Source organism: Canis lupus, chromosome 11 (genome assembly GCF_011100685.1).
Source record: "Canis lupus familiaris isolate Mischka breed German Shepherd chromosome 11, alternate assembly UU_Cfam_GSD_1.0, whole genome shotgun sequence".
Lineage (NCBI taxonomy): Eukaryota > Metazoa > Chordata > Mammalia > Carnivora > Canidae > Canis > Canis lupus.
This window is the reverse complement of record NC_049232.1, coordinates 12547468-12569049: the sequence shown is the minus strand read 5'-3', so window position 1 is coordinate 12569049 and position 21582 is coordinate 12547468. Positions and strand designations below refer to the sequence as shown.

The following is a 21582-nucleotide window of genomic DNA, read 5'->3' as shown; positions in this document are numbered from 1 at the left end:
TTCCCCACCAACCTCCCCTCTGTGAATCATCAGTTAGCATACAGTATAATAGTAGTTTTAGGTAGACAATTCAGTGATTCAATACTTCCATACTCATCAGGACAAGTACAATGCTTAATTCCCATCACCTATTTAACCCAACAGTCCACCACCACCCCCTCTGGTATCCATCAGTTTGTTCTCTATAGTTAAGAGTCTGTTTCTTGGTTTGTCTCTCCTCTCCCACCACGTTTGCTTGTTTGTTTTGTTTCTTAAATTCCACATGTAAGTGAAATCAAATAGTATTTGTCTTTCTCTGACTTATTTCACTTAGTGATATACTCTTCAGCTCTATCCATGTTGTTGCAAATGGCAAGATTTCATTCTCTTAATGACTGAGTAATAATCCATTTTACACCCACATCCAATCTTCTTTATCCTGGACACTTGAGCTACTTCCATAATTTGGCTTTTATAAATAATGCTGCAATAAACATAAGGGTGCATATACTCCTCTGAATTAGTGTTTTTTGTATTCTTTGGGTAAATATACTCAATAGTGTGATTCCTGAATCATAGGATAGTTCTTTTTTTAACTTTTTGAGGAACCTCCATACTATTTTCCAGGGTAGTTGTACCAGTTTGCATTCCACCTACAGTGTAAGAGGGCTCCTTTTTCTTCACATTCTTGTCCACACTTGTTTCTTGTGCTTTTGGATTTAGCCATACTGACAGGCGTGAGGGGATACCTCAATGTAATTTTAATCTGCAATTATCTGATGATGAGTAACGCTGTGAATATTTGTAAATATTCGCCAACTCAGTATTAAGGTCAGAGAGGTTACAGAGATATAAAGGATGGATGCAGAACAAAAAAAGGAAAAGAATACAGGAAGCAGACATGAAAAGGATCATGAGGAGAAAGAAACACTCGAAGGAAGAGAGAAAAGGAAGGCACAATGGAAATGGTGAAAAGTAGTATCACACTCAATGAGAGGTAGTTGTAGTTTTTCTGCACATTTGCTCTAAGGAAAGGCTGCTGATAAAGTTAGAAAAACCAGAGGATCCCTGGGTGGCTCAGCGGTTTAGCGCCTGCCTTCCGCCCAGGGCATGATCCTGGAGTCCCAGGATCAAGTCCCTCATCAGGCTCCCTGCATGCAGCCTGCTTCTCCCTCTGCATGTGTCTCTGCCTCTCTCTTACTCTCTCTCTCTTATGAATAAATAAATAAAATCTTAAAAAAGAAAAAAGAAAAAACACTGAAGGTTTTAAGCTCCTGTTTATTCATTTAAGATAAAGTAAAGCAGGTTATCCAAAATTCAGAGGAACAAAGTTAGGATTTCTCTTGCTTGAAACTCAAACATGTGCTAACAATGAGGGAGTAGAAAGGCAGAAAGCCTGAATCTTCGATGACATTCATTTGTTCATCCAGCAAATATTTAGTAAGTATTTACTACATGTCATTTTCTTAATGTGAAATTGTATTTTAGTAAGAGAAGGCTGATGATAAACTCTAAATATAATAAACACATAAATTATATACTATGGGAGAAGCCGGCAAAAGTTGTGGAAAAAAGAAAGGATAGAACAGTAGAGCAAATGCAATCAAGTACATAAGGTATTGTTGGTGGCAATTCAAATATAATAGGTAGAATGAAGCCAATCATCAGAATAGACTTCATTGGAAAGATACTTGAACATCTAAACTTGAAAGAGATGAGAGAATTAGCCATGCAGATACCTGGGAATAAAAGCTTTCTAGGCAGTGGGAGAGGCCAGTGGAAAAATCTTAAGGTGGAAAAATGCTAAGGATCTTTGAAGAGCAGCAAAACATCAGTGTGGCCTGGAACAAAGTGATCAAGGAGCATACAAGATCAAAGAGTAACAGAGTGAGCAGTGCATGTCATGTAAAGTTCTGTAGGCCATTATAAGGACTCTGGCTTTTACTGAGTGAAATGGGGAGAAAGGGACATGATCTGATGTAAAGGGATGACTCTGATTGCTATATTAAAAGAGTTGGAGGCTCAAGGATGGAAACAAAGAGGTCAATTAGGAGCTTACTGCAGTTAATTCCAGTATTTGGACTAGTATTGTAGTGGTGAGAAATGGTTGTATTACAGATATCGGAAAGAAGCAACATGATTTCTGAATGAAATGGATAATCCTAAATACTTCTTGATATGAGAGAGTAGACTAATTAACCTACGTTGTTTAGGCCAAGTCAGTCATGTTTTTGGGTACTTGGAGTGCATAATCCTGATATATTTTAAGATAAGGAAAAGTGTATTTAAGTAAAATAACTTGCCCAAAGTCACAGAGTGTATATTGTGTAGTGGATTCTAAATCTTTTTCATGACACTCTATACTTCTGTCTATATTTGCAGAACTGTATTCTTACCTATGAAACAAATTCAACATGGTCTTAAAGTAAAATGTGAAGCACTCTCAAGAAAATCTAGAGAGGGATCTTAGGGACACTCCTCCCAAAAGTAGTTTCAGCTTACTTTAGTGAGAGTGCTCAGGAGAGTATCTTTCTTAACCACTCTCTTTCTCTTCCTGTCTTTTAACACCAGATGTTCACCCTTTCATTCAAGACAGTCACCTAGATTTTCTGAGTGGAGCAAACAAATAAATAAATTGTTATCATAGTATATACAAAGAGAAATACTTCCTGACCCACCAGATTCAACGAGGCTGGGTATCTCACAGATAAGCCTGCCCTAATTTTTAAGCAATGCCACAGAAAAAACTCCCTTTATAAAAAGCATTCCAATTCCTCTGCTTCTAGACCTTTATACCTATATTTTCTTTAGTCATAATTTTTAATGCAAAATGAATTTCTCCCTCATATTATTACACTGTTTCTTCTTCTTTTTTTAATCTGCAAAGTCCACTAAGGTAGCATGTAACAAGTAACATTTATCACTAAAAAACCCGTTTTTAAATACCCAGTAGGTCAAGTCTCAGTATTTCCTTACAGCTCTCCTCAATGTTTCATACTGCATGATGTTATAGTAAGTACTATGCAATGCATTCAAGTTGCAAGAAAGGTGAATGTAGAATCAAATTATATGTCCTTGGTACAATAAATCTTCATTAAGTTCCTTATCAAGCATGCCATCTGAAATATTTCAAATTTACTCATAGAAAAATAGGACTTGAAAGGTTTCTCAAAGGGTCATGGTTACACTTTCAGGAAGAACTAAGCAGAATCAAAACAGAACATTATCTACCTTTACTCTTAAAAACATTGTCTATGACCTCTTTCACAACACAAACAATTCTAATGCCTAACCTAAACTTCTCTTGATGCAATTTAAATCCTTTTCCTGAGTAATTGCATTTCTCACAGACATAATCTCATCCTTTAAGTCCTCCCTAATATCAAGTTGCATATTTTTTAGCTTCCTTGCTGTAAATTGTTCAAATCTGACTTTTTTCTGTGGCATTTTCTTAAAATGTAAACAATTTATAACTAAAACCCAGAAATAAGGTGCTTTAAAAATAGTCTTTAAAAAAATGTGTACCTGAAAATAAATATACTATTACTTAAAATCTGTCCAACCTACCACAACCACTGGTCTTATGTCAAAAGAGAAAATAAAGAATAAGCAAATTCAATTAAGATAACAAACAAAATTCAATTAAAAAAAAAACAAAAAAATCCTAAGCAATTAGAACATTTATATGCCTAAGCGATTACCAACTTATGTTCTAAAACTTGGGTTTTAAGATAGTTTCAAATTTATTTTCTCAATTTTCAGCATAACAAGTAAGGAATAAATGTTGAGATTCTGGGCTTGGGTTCCTCCTATCCATTCCTCTTTTTGGTCTGCTACATTGAAGACAAGTCTTCAAAACTATAGGAAATGTGTCAAGTATTCTAAAGGAAAGCAGAGCAAATACATCAGACTTTAAGTATACAGTTAACTCAATAAATGACTAATACTACTCTGCACTCATGTCAAAATCAATTATACAAAAATAAAGGACGGCACGCAAACCTAATTTCTCATTGTATTTAATAATGTTTCTAACCAAGTAATAATTCAAAGGAAAAATTACCTTCAGTGAACTATAGCCAAATTATCCAACAAAGAACTTGAATATGGGTAGAATTTCCTAAGAACCTAAACAATACTAAATATTAAAAATCCAAATAATTTTATCAATCCTTTCTTCCCTTTCACAAGTTTCATGGTTATCTTTTTATAAGCTTGCCAGTTCCTTACTTCTCATGCAGATTACAGCTATGATACATAAATTATTTTTTTTAAGATTTTATTTTCAGTAATCTCTATACTCAAATCGGGCTCAAACTCACAACCCCAAGATCAAGAGTCACACACGTTACCAAGCCAGCCAGGCAGGCACCCCCATGATACATTAATTCTATCTTCAGCTAACTGATATCTTTATAGTCGTCTTATAGCATACAAAAATAGGTGTTATCCCATTAGACACATTATATGCTAAATATTGATCCACTTATGAGAATTAATAAAAGCAGACCACAGTATTGTATTGTTAAAAAAAGTATTTTCTTAAAGTTTAATGCATTCCTAGCAAAGAGTCATGAAATGGTACTAATGAAAAAATTAATCATTAAAATACAGTGTGCCATATAATGGAATTAGACTCCTATCACTAAAGTAAGAACATGAGAATAATAAAGCATAGCTGTTTAGAATTACCTTTCAAGAGCTGCTCTCCGTTTTTCTACAAATTCAGTGGATGATGAATCTTCTTTACCCACTTTGACCTTGGTCATGCCTTTGAAAAAAATTAAATGAGATTCATAATTTTATATTATTGTGAATATCTTTTATAGTCATTTCAGCATAACTTAAAACATACTTCAAAAGGTTGAACTTGACCAAAAAAAGGCTCCTAAATTATCACCAGTTACCATACATCTGAGGAATTAACTCATGATATACTAACATTTCAACCAGATAAAGTAGAAGCTGAGCTCTGTCTGCAGTTTTCTCACCTCTGTTTGGGTTTCTCATCTGTCTGTGATACACTATACTCTTAGTAAATTAAAATGAGTTTGCATTTCAATATGCATAAAGAGATTCACATTAGCAAATTTAAGCTCAGTATTTTCATTTCTTATAAACAATACTTAAGGTTCTTCAGTTTGGGGACTAGAAAAATAAGTGTAAGCCATGAATTTGCTAAATATCTCCCCCAATGTAGAGTCGAAGAACATGTTGTTTATCATAGCTGGTTTGGTTATAGTTGAAACAAGTGCTTTCATAATTTATAAAATAAAAATCATTAATCATCTCTGTAATGGCAGTTTCAATTTTAATACTCATGTACCAGATTGCAGAGTGGTCTTTTTTTCCTTGTTCTTTTTCCTTCAACATCAATTCTGTAGAAATGAAGTACTGACATATCCTATGACAGGGATGAACCTTAAAAATATGCTAAGTGAGGGCTGTCTGGGTGGCTCAGTTGGTTAAGCATCTGCCTTTGGCTCAGGTCATGATCTCAGGGTCCTGGGATCAAACCCCGCATCCAACTCCCTGCTCAACAGGAAATTTGCTTCTCCCTCTCCTTCTGCCCCTCCCTCATGCTCGTTCTCTTTTTCTCTCAAATAAGATCTTAAAAAAAAAAAAAAAAGTATGCTAAGTGAAAGAAGTTTGTCACAAAGGCCCACTCATTATCTGATTCCCTTTATATAAAATGTCCAGAATAGGCACATCTACAGATAAAGAAAGTAAATTAGTGACTGCATAGGGCTGGGAGTTAAGGGAAATTAGAGGATGATAGCTAAGGGGTAATAAATAAAAAATATTCTAAAAGTGATTGTGGTGGTGTGAACACAATTCTGAATATACTAAAAGGCTTAAATATTACATTGAAATTGATACACTTTATATTTAAATAAGCTCTAAACTCAATATGGGGCTTGAATTCACCATCCTGAGATTAAGAGTTAATGCTCTAAAACAGAGCCAACCAGATGTCCTGAATTATATTCACTTTAAATGGATAAATTACATGACATGTGGATTATATCTCGACAAAGCCATTAGAAACAGGACTATGTAAAACCATGTAATTCTTATTCAGGCTGGTACATCTGGTAAATAAACATTGCACCTATGAATGTTTTGTTTAACATAATATTTCTGAAACACAAATTTGAAAAAGAAAACTCAAACACCTAAAATTATCTACCCTGAATGGACTACTAGAAGTGGAATGAATGTTAATTAGTTCACATATTGTTTCCCTGAAAATATCTTACCACTACGCAGTTCTTTGCATTTTTCTCTTTAAGGATCTTCTGCTCATGCTAACCAATACAGGCCCAAGCAGCAAATAAAAAACACTCTAATCCCTTAGCTCTTAAAACTTCACAACTTAGTTGTTATTGTTACTCTTTCCTAAAAGCTTAGTGAAATGTTTTTTATTTATTAATGAGAGAGAGAGAGAGATAGAGACAGGCAGAGGGAGAAGCAGGCTCCATGTGGGGAGCCAGGGACTCGATCTGGGGTCTCCAGGATCAGGCCCTGGGCTGAAGGCGGCGCTAAACCGCTGAGCCACCAGGGCTGCCCTGAAATGTTGTTTTTAAGTTAACTAATCTTATAAACGGGTAACAATTGTGGACTAATGAAAAGACTTCTCTTCCTTCAGGGCAGTTCCAACTTTTCAGCAAAGAAGACAAGTTACTATTCCTTTTCTGCTACCCCACCTTGAGCATTTATCACTTGAAAACTACTGCCTATGTAATTAATAAGGCCTCCCATATTTCAACAATTTCTTAGCCTATTCATTTTTCTTCAAAAAAAACTGATGGACAGTATGAAAAAATGACAGCTTCTCTATTTGGTTGGCTTTCAGGAGGTTCACAGACCAATTTGTTACCCACTTAGTAACTGTTCAGACTTTATGCATATATTCTGAAGAAACTGTTTCACTTGGTTTCACCTTACTATTTCACTATGTTTATTTTTCCCAATAATTTTTTTATTTTGATCTTTAAAAAAACCTGCATTACATGTAGTTGCCTCAAGTCCTTTCTAGAATAAAGTAGTATATAAATAATCTTAAAACAACTCAATCCACCTTAAATGTACATTAGATAAGTCTACAATAATGTAGCATTAGATTATTTTTAAAATTGGAAAGTTTTCTATTTTGAATACAAAATAAAAACAAACCATAACCATATTTTTAAAATCATACCAAAATTAGCAGACCAGAATAGTGATTAAAAGTGTAAGCTCTAGAGTAAGATGGCCTGCAAAGCCCAGCTCTGACTCTTACGAGCTGTATGGCGTGGGCTACGTTCTGTAACCTTGATGAACCTTAGCTTCCTTACCTATTAAATAAGGAAAACAATAAGCTAACGTCATAAAGCTACTGTGAGGATTAAATGAGAGAATGCACATAAATTATTTAGTACAGTACACTCTAAATAAATGTTAATTATCTCTATAATTTAATGGATAGTCTTACAATGTAAAGGGCTATCTATCTTGGTCATGTATATAGATAATGCAAACAAAACCGTGTGACTGTCCCCTAAAAACCCTTTGAAGGGTTTTTTTTTTTTTTTGAAGGGTTTTTTTTGAAGGCTGTGAGGATCAGTATCAGAAAACGGTGCTCTTGGGATTTAGTTTCTCATTTCTACTTTAAATTTACACATGCTAAAAAAATAAAAATAAAAAAATTTACACATGCTATTTATTATACTGTAATCATCTGTGGAAGGTTGCAGATAATTAAGGCAAAATATTAGCCTGAAATATAATAAACTTGGGCATTAAAATTTACTTTTTTCAATTTTGAGGGGGGACACTCACTATTTAAGAACTAGATTAGCATGTTAGTCACCAAAATGAGAAAAATAGTTTTTTTCCTCTGATACATAAAAAGAGCTGCACAAAAAAGAAAAAAAAGATAGTAATAATTTGTGATGCGTGAGTTCCCTACACAGATAGTATGATGCCAAAAGCAAACGTCTTGAGGTAAGAGAAATAAGATTATTAACTAGGTTAGCAGTTTTCAAAGTATGGTCAGAATACCAGAAAGATTTCCGATACCCTTTTTGTACAAGTGTGGGGAAGTGTGCACCAAAGGCTACTTTCAGAATAATATTAAACTACTGTCTTTTTTACTCTTACTCTTTCATGAGAGCTCAGTGGAGTTTAACAAAGGTTATGTGGTATATTATATCACAAGAGACAGGATGCAGAAACACACATGAGAACATCGCTATTTTGTACTAAGCTAGAAGTTAGGGATTTGGAAAACTATAAAAACAAAAACAAAAAGGAAGCCACCATTATCACTAAACATTTTGTCTTACAAATACTGAGTTTATTGGCATTTCAATTTTTTAAAGTTTTTTTTTTACATTTAATTTCATTAATTTTTTTTTTTTTAAGGAAACTCTATGCTCAGTGTGGGGCTTGAGCTCACAACCCCAAGATCAAATCACAAGTCACCAACTAAAGCAGCCAGGCACCCCAAAAAAAATTTTTATAATTAAAAAAAACAGAGTATATAACAAATGCATTTAAATATATCAGGTTTCAAAATTATTAAAGATACTATTAGGTGCTTTTCAAAAAAAATGTCTAAAAACAGTAAAAGAAAAAATTAAAAAAAAAAAAAGAAAAAATTTAAAGAGTAGCAGAATTCATTTTTATATTTTCTGAATAATCTTACATATAAAGAAAAATAAATTATGGTAAATAACTCAACAAATGGGGAAAAAAACTAGAAAAATTTAAGAGAGGACAGATGTCTTTTAATGGGACAATGAAAGTTACCCTCTTTTGTAATTTTTTGTGTATTCTCTTTAAACATTTTAAAAGATTTATTTTCTTTATTTTAGGGAGAGAGAGCCTATACACATGCACAAGCTGGAGGTGGGACAGGAGAGGGGGAGAGAGAATCTCATGCAGACATCACGCTGAGCAGGGAGCCTGACTACAGGCTCTATCTCATGATCGTGAGATCATGATCTGAGTTGAAATCGAGTTAGATCCCTAACCAAATGAACCACCCAGGCACTTCCCTCATCCCTTTCTAAAGTAAGCTCTACACACAGTGTGGGGCTTGAATTCATGATCCTGAGATCAAGAGTCACATGCTCTATCAATTGAGCCAACCAGATGCTCCCTTCTTCATATTCTTAACTTTAGTACTTGTACAGGTAGAATTTTTATTTTAGAGATTTTATTTTTAAGCAATCAAGCTCTACATCCAATGTGGGGCTCCAATTTACAACCCCGAGATTGAGAGTTGCATGCTCAGGCATCTCATAGGCAGAAATGTTTTTAAACATTAAATTTAGGTATGAAATATATTAACATGATAGGTCTTATAAAATCTAGACTGGATGGAATCTTTTTTGGGACAATGAATAGCTGAAAGCCAAATACCTCCATCCCTTAGAAACATGTTAGTATGCTACTAACATAAAATATCTTTTGAGTGTTTCTCAGTAACATGACCCTTTCAACTGCTCTCAACTTGGCAAATCCTGATCCAGTATTTAACATTATATTATATAAATCAAATCTTAAATTGATCCTATATAAATCAAAGTTCTAAGATGTTAGAAAATAAAACTATTAGCTTATACATTCCTTAGTTGATGGGTGATTATCATAAAGGGAATATTTATTAAATTCAGTATTGCTAGACATTATGAGTTATCATGATAATGATCATGGTATCCTAATCTGTATAGTTAAAACTGAGCTAGAAACAGGAACAAGTTTTTAAAAAAATTATTCATACTTACCTACTATACTCTTTTCTGGAGCTGGTGGCACAATATAACCAACATGTAAATACTTGCTTGCTAACTTGCTATGCAAACCAAGAAAGTCACTGAATCTTCTTTTCACTGAAAATTCACTCTTACTGAACATGGAAAGAGAAGTCTACAAGTAAAGAAGAGGCATTTCAAATTCTGAATACTAAGCAATCTTTCAGAAGTTAGTATCACATATTACCATGAACATATACACATATATACACACATATACACATTGGTTTATTTTGCAAAAGAACGCACAGGAGCTAACTAATGTGGTAGACACATTTCTGATAAAAAAAAATCTACATTACACATTTTTGTTTTGTTTTTATAGAAACTTAAAAGGACAAAACGTTTCCTTGACGCGTCTCATCAACTCTAATTGCATTTATGTTAATGACTCTTAAATCTTTACCTCTGGCCCAGATGTCCTCTGAGCTTCAGTCTAATATATCAAAATGCCCAAGGGATACTTCTACTTAAATCTTGCTGCCACCTCAAATTCACCCAATCTCTTGCTGAAACATAATCTCCATGTGGGAAGGGCATTTGTCTGTATTGTTTCCTAATAAACCTTCTTGCTTGGAACAGAGCTGGACCCCATGTTAAGTGTTTAATAAAAATATGTTCAATGAAATAACAAATCTCATGCCAATCCAAACTGTGTTGCTTTTTCTCCGAGCTCACTCTGATAACCGTGGAAATACTCTAGTCAGTAACTTAGGCATCTCTCCTTCACTCCTTACATTCAAGCTCTACTGATTCTACCTCCTACACAATTCAAGAAGCCATTATTTTGGCTTCAGAATCAATTCCTGAGTAAAAAATATTATTTCTCGCAGACAGGATTGCTACAGATCCTCTCCCACTTTAAGATCTAAGGCCTACAACCCTTTAGGAATTCTGATGGAATTAACTGGAAATCCTGACCTCTACTTTGCACTCCCAACTTAGTAGTCAGATCTTTCTAAAACAAAAATCTAATTGTGTTATACTCTTGCTTGATCTCTTCAAATGCTCTCCATTATACCATTATACTCAGGATAAAGCCCAAATTCTTTAATGTGGCTGTTCATAACGTAGGGAGGCTACCGCCAAACAATTTTAAGTAGGCACCACTTTCTGCAGATCCTGGAAAGCACAATGCTTTCTTGACTCCTGGCCATTAAAAAAGCAAACCCCTTTGCTTGGAACGAGCAATCTTCTCCTTTCTCTGTGTCTCCAACCCCCCGTCACTTTCTCCTACCTTTGTCTATATTAAGTCCCTTCCTGCATACTTTCACAGAATATTTTACTTATACTTTGGAGAACATTACATTTAGAAAATGCTCTTAACTCAATGTAACTGCTTATTTGAAATCTTCAATGAATAGTAACCTTTGTAAAGACAGGAAATCCTTATACTTTATTTGCGGTTATAAACTCATACTACACATGGTGAGGGCTCACTATGTTTTTAAAGGAGCAAAGGCTCACCTTTGTTGTTACTCTATATGCCATGTAAGCATTCATGCCATCACCTATAAGAAAAGTCAAACAGTACTATTAAAATTAAGCTTAGCCACACACACAAAAGGTAGCTGTGAAGTAATATGCTGACCAACTTGATCGTGATGAACAATTCATAATGTGTACATATCTTAAAAATAAAGGTACCATTTTAACATTCAACACTGCACTTAATAAAGAAAAACAGCATATTAATAACCAAGGTACTTATCACAAAGAAGCAAATTTAAAATATTGTAAATACTGACTCACCAACTTTCTCTGGATCTGATACACCAATTTCTATATCAAAAACATCTCCATTTGCTTCTTCTTCAATCTAGAAAAGACAATTCTTTTCATCTTAAGACTCCAAATTACATCACTGTTATAACACTAATAACTTCAATTTTTACCATCTTTTATTAGAGTTGTCATAATAATTTAAAAAGCCACTCAGCATGGTTTCTGAAAAATAAAAGCTGTCATATTTCCTTGACTTTATTTATTTATTTATGTTATGTATTTATTCATGAGAGACAGAGAGAGAGAAAGAGAGAAAGAGAGAAAGAGAGAGAGAGAGAGAGAGAGAGAGAGAAAGAGAGAGAGAGAGGCAGAGACACAGGAAGAGGGAAAGGCAGGCTCCATGCAGGGAGCCTGACGTGGGACTCGATCCCAGGTCTCCAGGATTACGCCCTGGGCCAAAGGCGGCGCTAAACCGCTGAGTCACCTGGGCTGCCCTCCTTGACAATATTTAAACACACACACACACACACCAGGAAAAGGATCATTTGGAGAAGTTACAGAAAATCTTGTGTTCTCACAACTCCTCAGATTTGGTTTTCTGTAGGAATACTGTGGAATTGTTGTTCTCTAAACTGAGTCTTCAGATTCAGATAATTAAATACTGATACCTTAATTATTTTTTAATATGAGCACTTTTCAAAGTTGTATCTCTACTCTTTTCAACAGGAGGTAGCCATTACTTTTGCCAATAGAATCCTCCATATCTGTAAAAATAACCATACTGAGAATATCATGATTTCTCTGATAAGCTAGGAAACACATGCTCTTCTTGAAACCCATGAGAGCACTATAAAGCACACTAAGTAGGAAAAATGATTAGCTTGTAAGACTGCAGAGAAGCACTTTTTAATGCCTTTATAAATAAGCAATCCTAGGAGCAGCTCTGCAAGAAAGTCCTGTTACTCTCAAGAAAAGAACACAGAAATTGTTAAATCTGTAAACTATTTTAGAGTAATATTAATAGCTCAAGATTATCTAAAAGTTTTTCTAACCATAATCTTTTTTTCTCCAAAGCTGCCCTCTTGTACAGATTTTTAAGAAACTAAACCTTATTTGAACTATAACATAAACTAAGTAAATCCTAAGTATACAGCTCAGTAACTTTCACAAACACAATCATTATTCACAGGAAGGCCCTCTCGTGCTTCCTCTCCATTTACAACCCATCCTGTACCCTGCCAACATAACCACTAATATTTACTGCATGATTCATCAAATAAAATTACTCAAAATATCACTTAATTAAAGTTTTCAAAGAACTTTCATACATTTTTCTCACTAACACAGAAACGCTGAGAGTCATAAATAAACATCATGAGATCATAAATGATAAAATCTTTGACTTAAAAGGAAAGTAACATGCCCACGTCACTGGGTTAAAATGTGATAAAGATAAAATTAGAAGCCAAATCAGCTGACTTCTTTAGTCCAATACCTTTCCCTCAAAGTATCCAAAGGCTTTGATTAGAGATGACTAACAGGAGAGTGATTCTGTGGGGGAACAAAAAGCTTACTATTTACATATTAACTTAAGGGTACAAACATTTTCCCATACCTCCTCCCTGGATCTATCGAAGATCACAGGAGCAGACATACTCTTTGATTCAATTCTGGGAGCAATGAGTGTAGTAGGGGTCACAGGTGTGACTGCAGGAGAAGGTTCTGAAGACAGGATAGGTTCCCTTTCTGGACTATCCAGAGAAACTTCTTCTGTGGCTTCTAGATACAGATTAAACAAGTTAGTTAAGGATACTGATAACAAACTTCAATAGCCTCTATAGCAGTTAATGAATTATAAAAAATACTTTTATAATACCCACCAAAAAATCAAAATAATGTTACTTAAAAATCGTTGTTATAGTTTAATGAATCCTTCCTTAGTTGTTTATCAATACTTTAAAATCAACAGCTTGTTGATTTTAGGAAGAATTACAGTAAGTCAGCTTAATTATCTATACTAGTGGTAGGGATAAAGCTAGTAGAAAATCAATGATGTGGATAATTCCACATTCATTTGTGCTGGGTTTGTAATAGATCTTATGCTTGGGGTAACTTACCTTTCAATATCTTTTATTCAGGCTAACATTATGATTATTTTATACATACAAACAAATTTTATGACAACAGGCTGCCCAGAACTATCCCAGTTGGGATTAAAAATCTGTTATGCAAAATCCACAAAGTTAGTAATCTAAAGCAATTAACTGCTAAAGATTACTGAGTATTAGTTGAATACATAAACATGACGCGAAGCAAACAGCTGTTTAGGTTTTAATTTAAAATGCTCATCCACTTGAAAAATCTAAAATTAAACATATTTAAAACCAGATCAAATCAATAAACTGATTGTCTACAAGCTATTTAACATTGTGCTAAATGCAATGGAGAAACACAAAGAAATGTAAAATATCATACCTGCCCTCAGGGAGTTTATAATCTAATTGGGAAAACAAGACACAAGGATGTGGAATGTTAAATAATAATAAAAGACAAATAATAGCCAAGAGAACAATAAAAAGAATGTTATAAGACATTTAACTGCTATATGAACTACAAAACAAACTACCATTTGAGATGGGAGACAGTACTTTAGGCTGGGGATATCTGCAATACTTTATGAAATTGATTTGAGAGGATATGGATGGGTAGAGAAAAAATGGAGGAAGAATTCTAGGAAAACAAAACAATAGAACAAACAAAAAGCAAAATCAGAAAAATGAAAATTACAGTCAATGGCCATAATGAAAACCACGGTTCTGTGGGATTATAGAACTGTTAACAGTAAAAGAAAGGCAGGGCTATAAGGGAAACAGAATCAGACCAGTGGTTTCTAACCTGAGATTCTTAGATTCCCAGAGGTTTGGGAAGGTAGTAATGGCAGTCAGTGATCCATTTTAATACCTCAAAAAGTATAGCAGTAACAACATATTTACCTGAAATAAGGTAAATAATGTTAACATTTACATTTAAATGTAAACAGGGTAAACAGGTTAACATTTCATCAGTCTATTCTTACTGGTTTTCTCATATCAATGAGATCCTTACTTGACATAACTCTTTACATTTTTATATTAAACCAGAAATTTTTCCAACTGTGGTAACCAGAGAAGGAAAATAGACGACAGATGTAAAATAGAGAGACAACAAATGACCTCAATATAAAAAATTAAAAGCTTTCTGACTATTAAGACTGCTAGTATTTATTTGTTTTTTAAAGAAATGAAACCAATGAACAACATAAGAAAATAAGAAAGCAGTGAATCAAAGCTAGAAAGTGTGAGATTATCTACAAACAGGCAAAACAACAAGCAGCAAATAAAATCTAAAATTCTTGAGAAGAGGTACTGCTATTGGCAACACAACCAGAGAGACAAAAGGCTAAAGGCATATTAACTTTATTGATCTATCAGGACAGATATGGTAACTTTAGGTTTTCTATCACAATGTACTCAATAATAGCAGATTTTGTGTTCTTTGCAAAGACAAGTTGTTTCATAAATAATATGAAACCTCTATATAAGAAAAGCTAAATATGAACTAAGTGGCTAATCTGAAGGAGGAAAATGAAAATAAATGGGTAGAGATTTAGATTTAGCATACTAATATACAGTCTGCCTTAAAGTCTTCTCATGACTTTTAGCTAATACTACAAATTCACAAGTCTTAATTTAAACCAGACCTAAAGGTCCAGGAGATGCCTCAGACGTTTTAAGTACAAAGATGAACTTTTCCTGGGAAGAAATAATATACGGACAAGTATAAATCAATTATGTCAATGCCAGGGAAGAAATATTTCACTCATACTGTAGATGCTAGAGAATTTTTTAAACAAAGGAATATTCATGAAACTCACAATTTGGTTTTTTTTTTATTTGAAACTTACAATTTGTATTATTTGCTGAAATATTTAAGTGAAATAAGCTAAGGACCCTGCAGAAATAAGATTCAAATGTCCAAGACAATTTCCAACTTTAGCAATTTGCTTACCCTCACTTATTCCTCTATGATAGCTTGATGTTCAGCAAAGCTTAGTGAGAAGGATCTAACAAATGGAGGGGCTCTGTAGTCAACCATATTTGGTGAATGCACTCCAAGTAAACTAGTAACAGGAACATGTCACACTCCAACTCTTTCCGGTACCATGTTTGACAAAACAGTACCTGAAATGCTACCCAAAATGTATCAGTACTAATCTCTTCATGGTTTTAAAATCAAAATGGCTAGATCCCTAGAGAATTACTGATACTCTTTTCTCTAATATAGAAGTACATGTTCCTATTGCTTGACAACAGTCTTCATCATCCTGGAAACATATGCTGCTCTTTATTATGGTTTCCAATCATATTCCTCCATAAAAGGAGGAATGATATACCAGTTTAAAAGCATTAAAATAAGATGCAAGTGTACTATTAATGCATTCACATAAAAATGATCAAATTAGGTCTTAGAATATCTAATGATATCATTTTTTAAAATTTTATTTATTCATGAGACACACAGAGACAGAGAGAGAGAGGCAGAAACACAGGCAGAGGGAGAAGCAGGCTGCACGCAGGGAGCCCGACATGGGACTCGATCCCAGGTCTCCAGGATCACGCCCTGGGCTGAAGGCAGGGCTAAACTGCTGAGCCATCTGGGCTGCCCTAATGATATCATTTTGAAATGCAGCTGAGTTTAAGATAAAAGATGAACCATAAAGGGTGCCTGGGTCGCTCAGTCAGTTAAGTATCCGACTCCTGATTTCAGCTCAGGTCATCATCTCAGGATAAGATCAACCCTCCCCCTCCCCCACACACACCGCTGGAGTTTCTATGTTTGAAACAGAAACAGATGACTATATTTAGTCCCCGTCTCTCTCTCTTTTATGTTTTTTAAAGACTTTGAGAGAGAGAGCACCAAGTATGAGTGGGAGGAAGGGCAGAGGGAGAAAATCTTTAAGCAGATTCCCCGTGAGTGGGGAACCCAATACGGGGCTTGATCTCATGACCCTGAGATCAAGACCTGAGTTGAAACCAAGAGTTAGACATTTAACCGACTAAATCACCAATGTGCCACCCTCTCTCTCTTTTTCTAACAAATAACAGCGGTGACAATAATTGAATGACAATATTTAGTACAGATGCTAGGTAAATATGAGTAAGATTTTTCTCATCAAGCCAAGTAAGCAAATATTGTATAGTCCTCACTTGGCAAATCAATTAGTGTGCATACTGATAAAAAAAAATACAAAAAAACAAAACAAAACAAAACAAAAAACCTTCACATAGTTCTGTTGTTAGTTTCTGCATACTCCTTCTGTATGAATTCTGAGACTTCACAAGGTGAAAAGCTCTTTTATAAAAAGAATAATCTGAAACTTCTATGTATAACTCTATACATACACACAATTTTAGATTGGTATCCATTACTCAGGAGAGAAAGGACTTCTATCATTTTCTAGTTTAACACATAAATGCCATAAAAAAACTTTTAAGAGCTGACTGGGAAAAAGTCCATAAAAGGAAACAAAACGGATTGTTACAACTTTGGTTAATTCTAAGCTGTTAGGTAGCAAATAAATAAATAAATAAGAAACATTATTGGTATTTATTAGTATGGTATTTTAAATTCTGACATGATAAAATACATGAATTCATCTGTAATAAACACTTCATAAAACTGATCAAACAGGAACTTGTAAGGACCTATGTGATAGAGAAGCATATCTTCAAAACAAAAAATATTTATACAAAAAATACAGAATGGTTCAAATATGCAACTACTATGAAACCTGAGGACACAATATTAAATTTTAACTCAATGAAAACCAGTTGAGGTGAATTAACAAAGGTTTACTACTTTAATTTTCTGTGTCATTAATTCTAAAAAATGATTTGCCTTTCAATATCCAAACATTAACTTTTACCTAAATTTAATGTTAAAACAGATGTAACTGTTTTGAAAAAAAATTCATTATTTTAAAGGTAGGACTATACCAAATCCTGCCCTGTAAAACAAATTTCTCAACCATCAATTTACTCACCCAGAAGTGAATCAAAATACAACAGGTGGTAAATACTGAAGTATTTTATTAAAACAGAAAGATTTTAAATGATTTTAAAATCCCGAGTTAATTTTGCTGTGACAACCTGTAAGTAACAAAGATTTTAAACGCTGATATTTTCCAAAGTATGAATGCCACAACCATTAGTTTTTTGAGTGTAAGTACTGATCAAAACATCAAATTATAATATGTGATTTATTTTCAAATGCTTAAAACCAGAAAGGATCATGGTTTGCTTCTCTCAACAAACTATATTTTTCACAAAGTGATCTAATTGGAAATTTCCTATCAAGTTGTTAACAAGAAGAACTACCACTAACTAATACCTTACACAAAATTTCAGTTTTGCTTTAGAGAATATCTTGTAACAGGATATATACTACAGTGGACTATTACTAAAAAAATAAAGATATTTATATATACCTGCAAAAAGATCTTCTCTGTCATCATCTAGCACCACCTCTGCAGGTTTGGGACCATTGGAGTTTGTACTAACATCTTCTGCAGGAAGACTAGCTGGTTCCGGAGATGATGGACTTGACTGTTAAAAATACCAATATTAGATAAAGGATTATCATGTTTAATTACGACTCTACACATCATAGAAATAGAACATTCTCTTGATAGAAAGGGAATAAAGAACAAGGACAGTTATTTATAGCTACTTTAAGGGAAGAATAAACCAAAACCACATTTTTACTCACTTTCCTTCTTAACAAGTCACTTAAGATTTAAAAAAAATCTTTTCCAGTCATCCCTTTAGATACACTAACTTGTCTTGTTGAGATAAAATTAACAAAGATTTAGTGTTTTACAGCCATATACAGTAACACTGTTTACTATACAATACTAAAAGAAATTCAGATTTGAAAACATGTTGTGTGTATAAGTTCAAGTATTCCTTTACTGTAAAAGTTTAATACTATTTGAATTAAAATACTATTATTCTAAAATTGTATGGTTTAAAACTAAAAATATGCCTTCTTCCCAAACATTGTATTTCAACTGAACTTAGGGACTGTTTTTGCACTTCTTAATTTTAAAGTATAACGACCAACATAATAGAAGCTACACTGTGAAGCTTTTAGCTTTATTACAGGTTTTCGTATAATAGTTAAAACCAATACTCTTTTTTTTAAAAAAAAGACATAAAAATGAACGTGTGTATGTCAAAAGCATACAGCTAGGTATTTTCGCAAACCAAACACACCTGTGTAACCAGCACCCAGATCTAGAAAGAGAACATATCAGCATGGATTAGTTTTCCCTGTTTTTGTTCATAAAACGGAATCATACAGAATATTCTTTTGTTTTTGTTCTTAATGTTATGTTTTAAGACACATCCATACTGTTGTTATAGTAATAAATTACACATTCTTGTTGCTGCAAAACATTCCATTTTAAATATACCTCAATCAATTCATTCTATTACTGATGGACATATGCGTAGTTATCAGTTTTGTGCCACTATCAATAATGTTGTATAAACTTCCTAATATATGTGTCTTTTAGTAAACATGTGAACAAATTTGTGTTTGGTATATATGAGTAGAACAGCTAAATGACAGGGTAGGTGAATATTCTGCTTTAGAAATCTAAAGTGGCTGCATATTTTGTGAAAACATCAATTGCTCCACAACCTTGTCAACATTTTGATATATTTTATCTTTCTCATTTTAGCTATTATGGTGGTATAAAGTATATCTTATCGTGTTTGAATTTGCATTTCCCTGATGAACAATGATGCTCAGCAATTTTTCATGTTAAATGGCCTTTGAACATCCTCTTTGAAAAGGTTTAATTCATTTACAGAGAGAGAGCATGCATGCATAGGGTGGAGGGGCTGAGGAAGAGAGTATAATTATGAATATGCCTAAAAACTGGCCCCAAGTTTATCAATCACATTATCTATAATACTGAAGAATTTGAAATAACCTAAAGCATATCTACATAAAAAATGTAGCACAGTAGTCTCAAAAAACTAAAAATACAGGGGAACTTTCTCAATTTGAGAAAAAATAGCTACAAAAACCCTACATCAACATTTTTTTTAAAGTAAGCTCCACACCCAATGTGGGGCTTGAGCTCACAACCCTAAGATCAAGAGTTACATGCTCTACCCAATGAGGCAGCCGGGCACCTCCTAAATCAAACTTAATGGTGGGAAACTAGAAGCTTTCTCACTAAGAATAGGAACAAAACAAAGATGTTAACTCTTACCACTACTTTTCAACATTGTACTGGAAGTTCTAGCTAATGCAATAAGACAAGGAAAGGAAATAAAAGGCATAAAAATTGGGAAGGAAAAAATAAAACTGCCTTTGTTAACAGATGACATCAGTGTCTAAGTAGAAAATCCAAACAAAAAAGCCTCCCAGAACTAATATGCATTTACAGCAAAGCTGCAGCATATAAGATTAACATGCAGAACTTAAGTCACTTTCTTACATAGCATCACTGAAAAATAGAATTTGAAGTTAAAAACAGTAACATTCCCCCCAAAATGAAATACTTAGGTATACTCTCATAAAACATGTAATAAGATGTGTATGGGGAAAACTCCAAAACTCTGATGAATGAAATAAAAGACCCAATAAATGGAGAGATGTTCATGTTCATGAGTAGGAAGGCTAAATACTTTCAAGATGCCAGTTCTTCCCAACTTGATATAGAGATTCGATTTAATCTCAATCAAAATTGGAGACAGTTATTTTGTGGATATCAATAAAATAATCCTAAACTTTATAGAGAGAGGCAAAAAAAACAGAATAACCAAAAGAACACTGAATGAAAAGAACAAAATTGGAGGACTAAAGCTACTTGACTTCAAGCTTATAATAATCAATACATAATGTGGTATTGGTGGAAGAATAGAAAAATGGAAGAGAAAAGCCCCAAAATACATAAATATAATCAACTGATCTTTGAAGAATGAACAAAGAAGAGAATAGGGAAAAAAACAGTCTCTTCAGCAAATAGTGTTGGCTTAACTAGACATTCACATGCAAAATATGAATCTGCAGAGACCTTACACCCTTCACGAAAATCAACTCAAAATGGATTACATACCTAAATGTAAAGCACAAAAGTGTAAAATTCCTAGAAACAGGAGAAAATCTTGATGACCTTGGATTTGGCAGTGAGTTTTCAGATACAATAACAAATGCACGCTCCATTAAAGAATTGATAAACTTGGGCAGCCCGGGTGGCTCAAGCAGTTTAGCGCTGCCTTTGGCCCAGGGTGTGATCCCAGAGACCCAGGATCAGGTCCCACGTCGGGCTCCCTGCATGGAGCCTGCTTCTGCCTGTGTCTGTGCCTCTCTCTCTCTGTGTCTCTCATGAATAAATAAATAAAATCTTAAAAAAAAAAAAAAAAAAGAATTGATAACTTCATTAAAATTAAAACTTTCTGTGAAAAATACTGTCAAGAGAATAAAAAAAAAGCCACAGTTTGGGAGAAAAATGAAAAGATGCCCCACACCATATATAGAGAAATGCAAATTAAAATAACAATGAGATAACACTATACCTCATGAAGGTGTATCTAATAGGTGTATACCTATTAGAATGATCAAAAATCTTTAACTCTGACAACACCAAATGCTGGCAAAAGGAACTCTCATTCACTTCTGGTGAGAATGCAAAATGGTACAGTTAATTTGGAAAACATTTTGGGAGTTTCTTTTAAGACTAAACATATTCTTGGGGCACCTGGGTGATTCAGTGGTTAAGTATCTGCCTCTGGCACAGGTCGTGATCCTGGGGTCCTGGGGTCGAATCCCACATCGGGCTCCCTACAGGGAGCCTGCTTCTCCCTCTACCTGTGTCTTTTCCTCTCTCTCTGTGTCTCTCTCATGAATAAATAAATAAAATCTTAAGGAAAAAAACACTAAACATATTTACCATATAGTTCAGCAATCACTCTCTTTAGTACTTATCCAGAAGAGCTGAAAACTTATGTACACACAAAAACCA

At 33.9% G+C, this 21582-nt stretch overlaps 1 protein-coding gene across 2 annotated transcripts in view; it reads right to left on the bottom strand.

Moving 5' to 3' along the window:
* Window positions 1-21582, bottom strand: part of SNX2 (sorting nexin 2) — a 57821-nt gene that overhangs the window by 16579 nt on the left and 19660 nt on the right. For both annotated transcript variants that reach the window (XM_038551962.1, XM_038551963.1), the window contains exons 2-7: window positions 18031-18148; window positions 13120-13283; window positions 11532-11598; window positions 11247-11290; window positions 9753-9894; window positions 4672-4750 (exon numbers count right to left, since the gene is read on the bottom strand). In XM_038551962.1, coding sequence (XP_038407890.1) covers window positions 4672-4750; window positions 9753-9894; window positions 11247-11290; window positions 11532-11598; window positions 13120-13283; window positions 18031-18148 — 614 coding nt within the window. The remainder of the gene's footprint in view (window positions 1-4671; window positions 4751-9752; window positions 9895-11246; window positions 11291-11531; window positions 11599-13119; window positions 13284-18030; window positions 18149-21582) is intronic.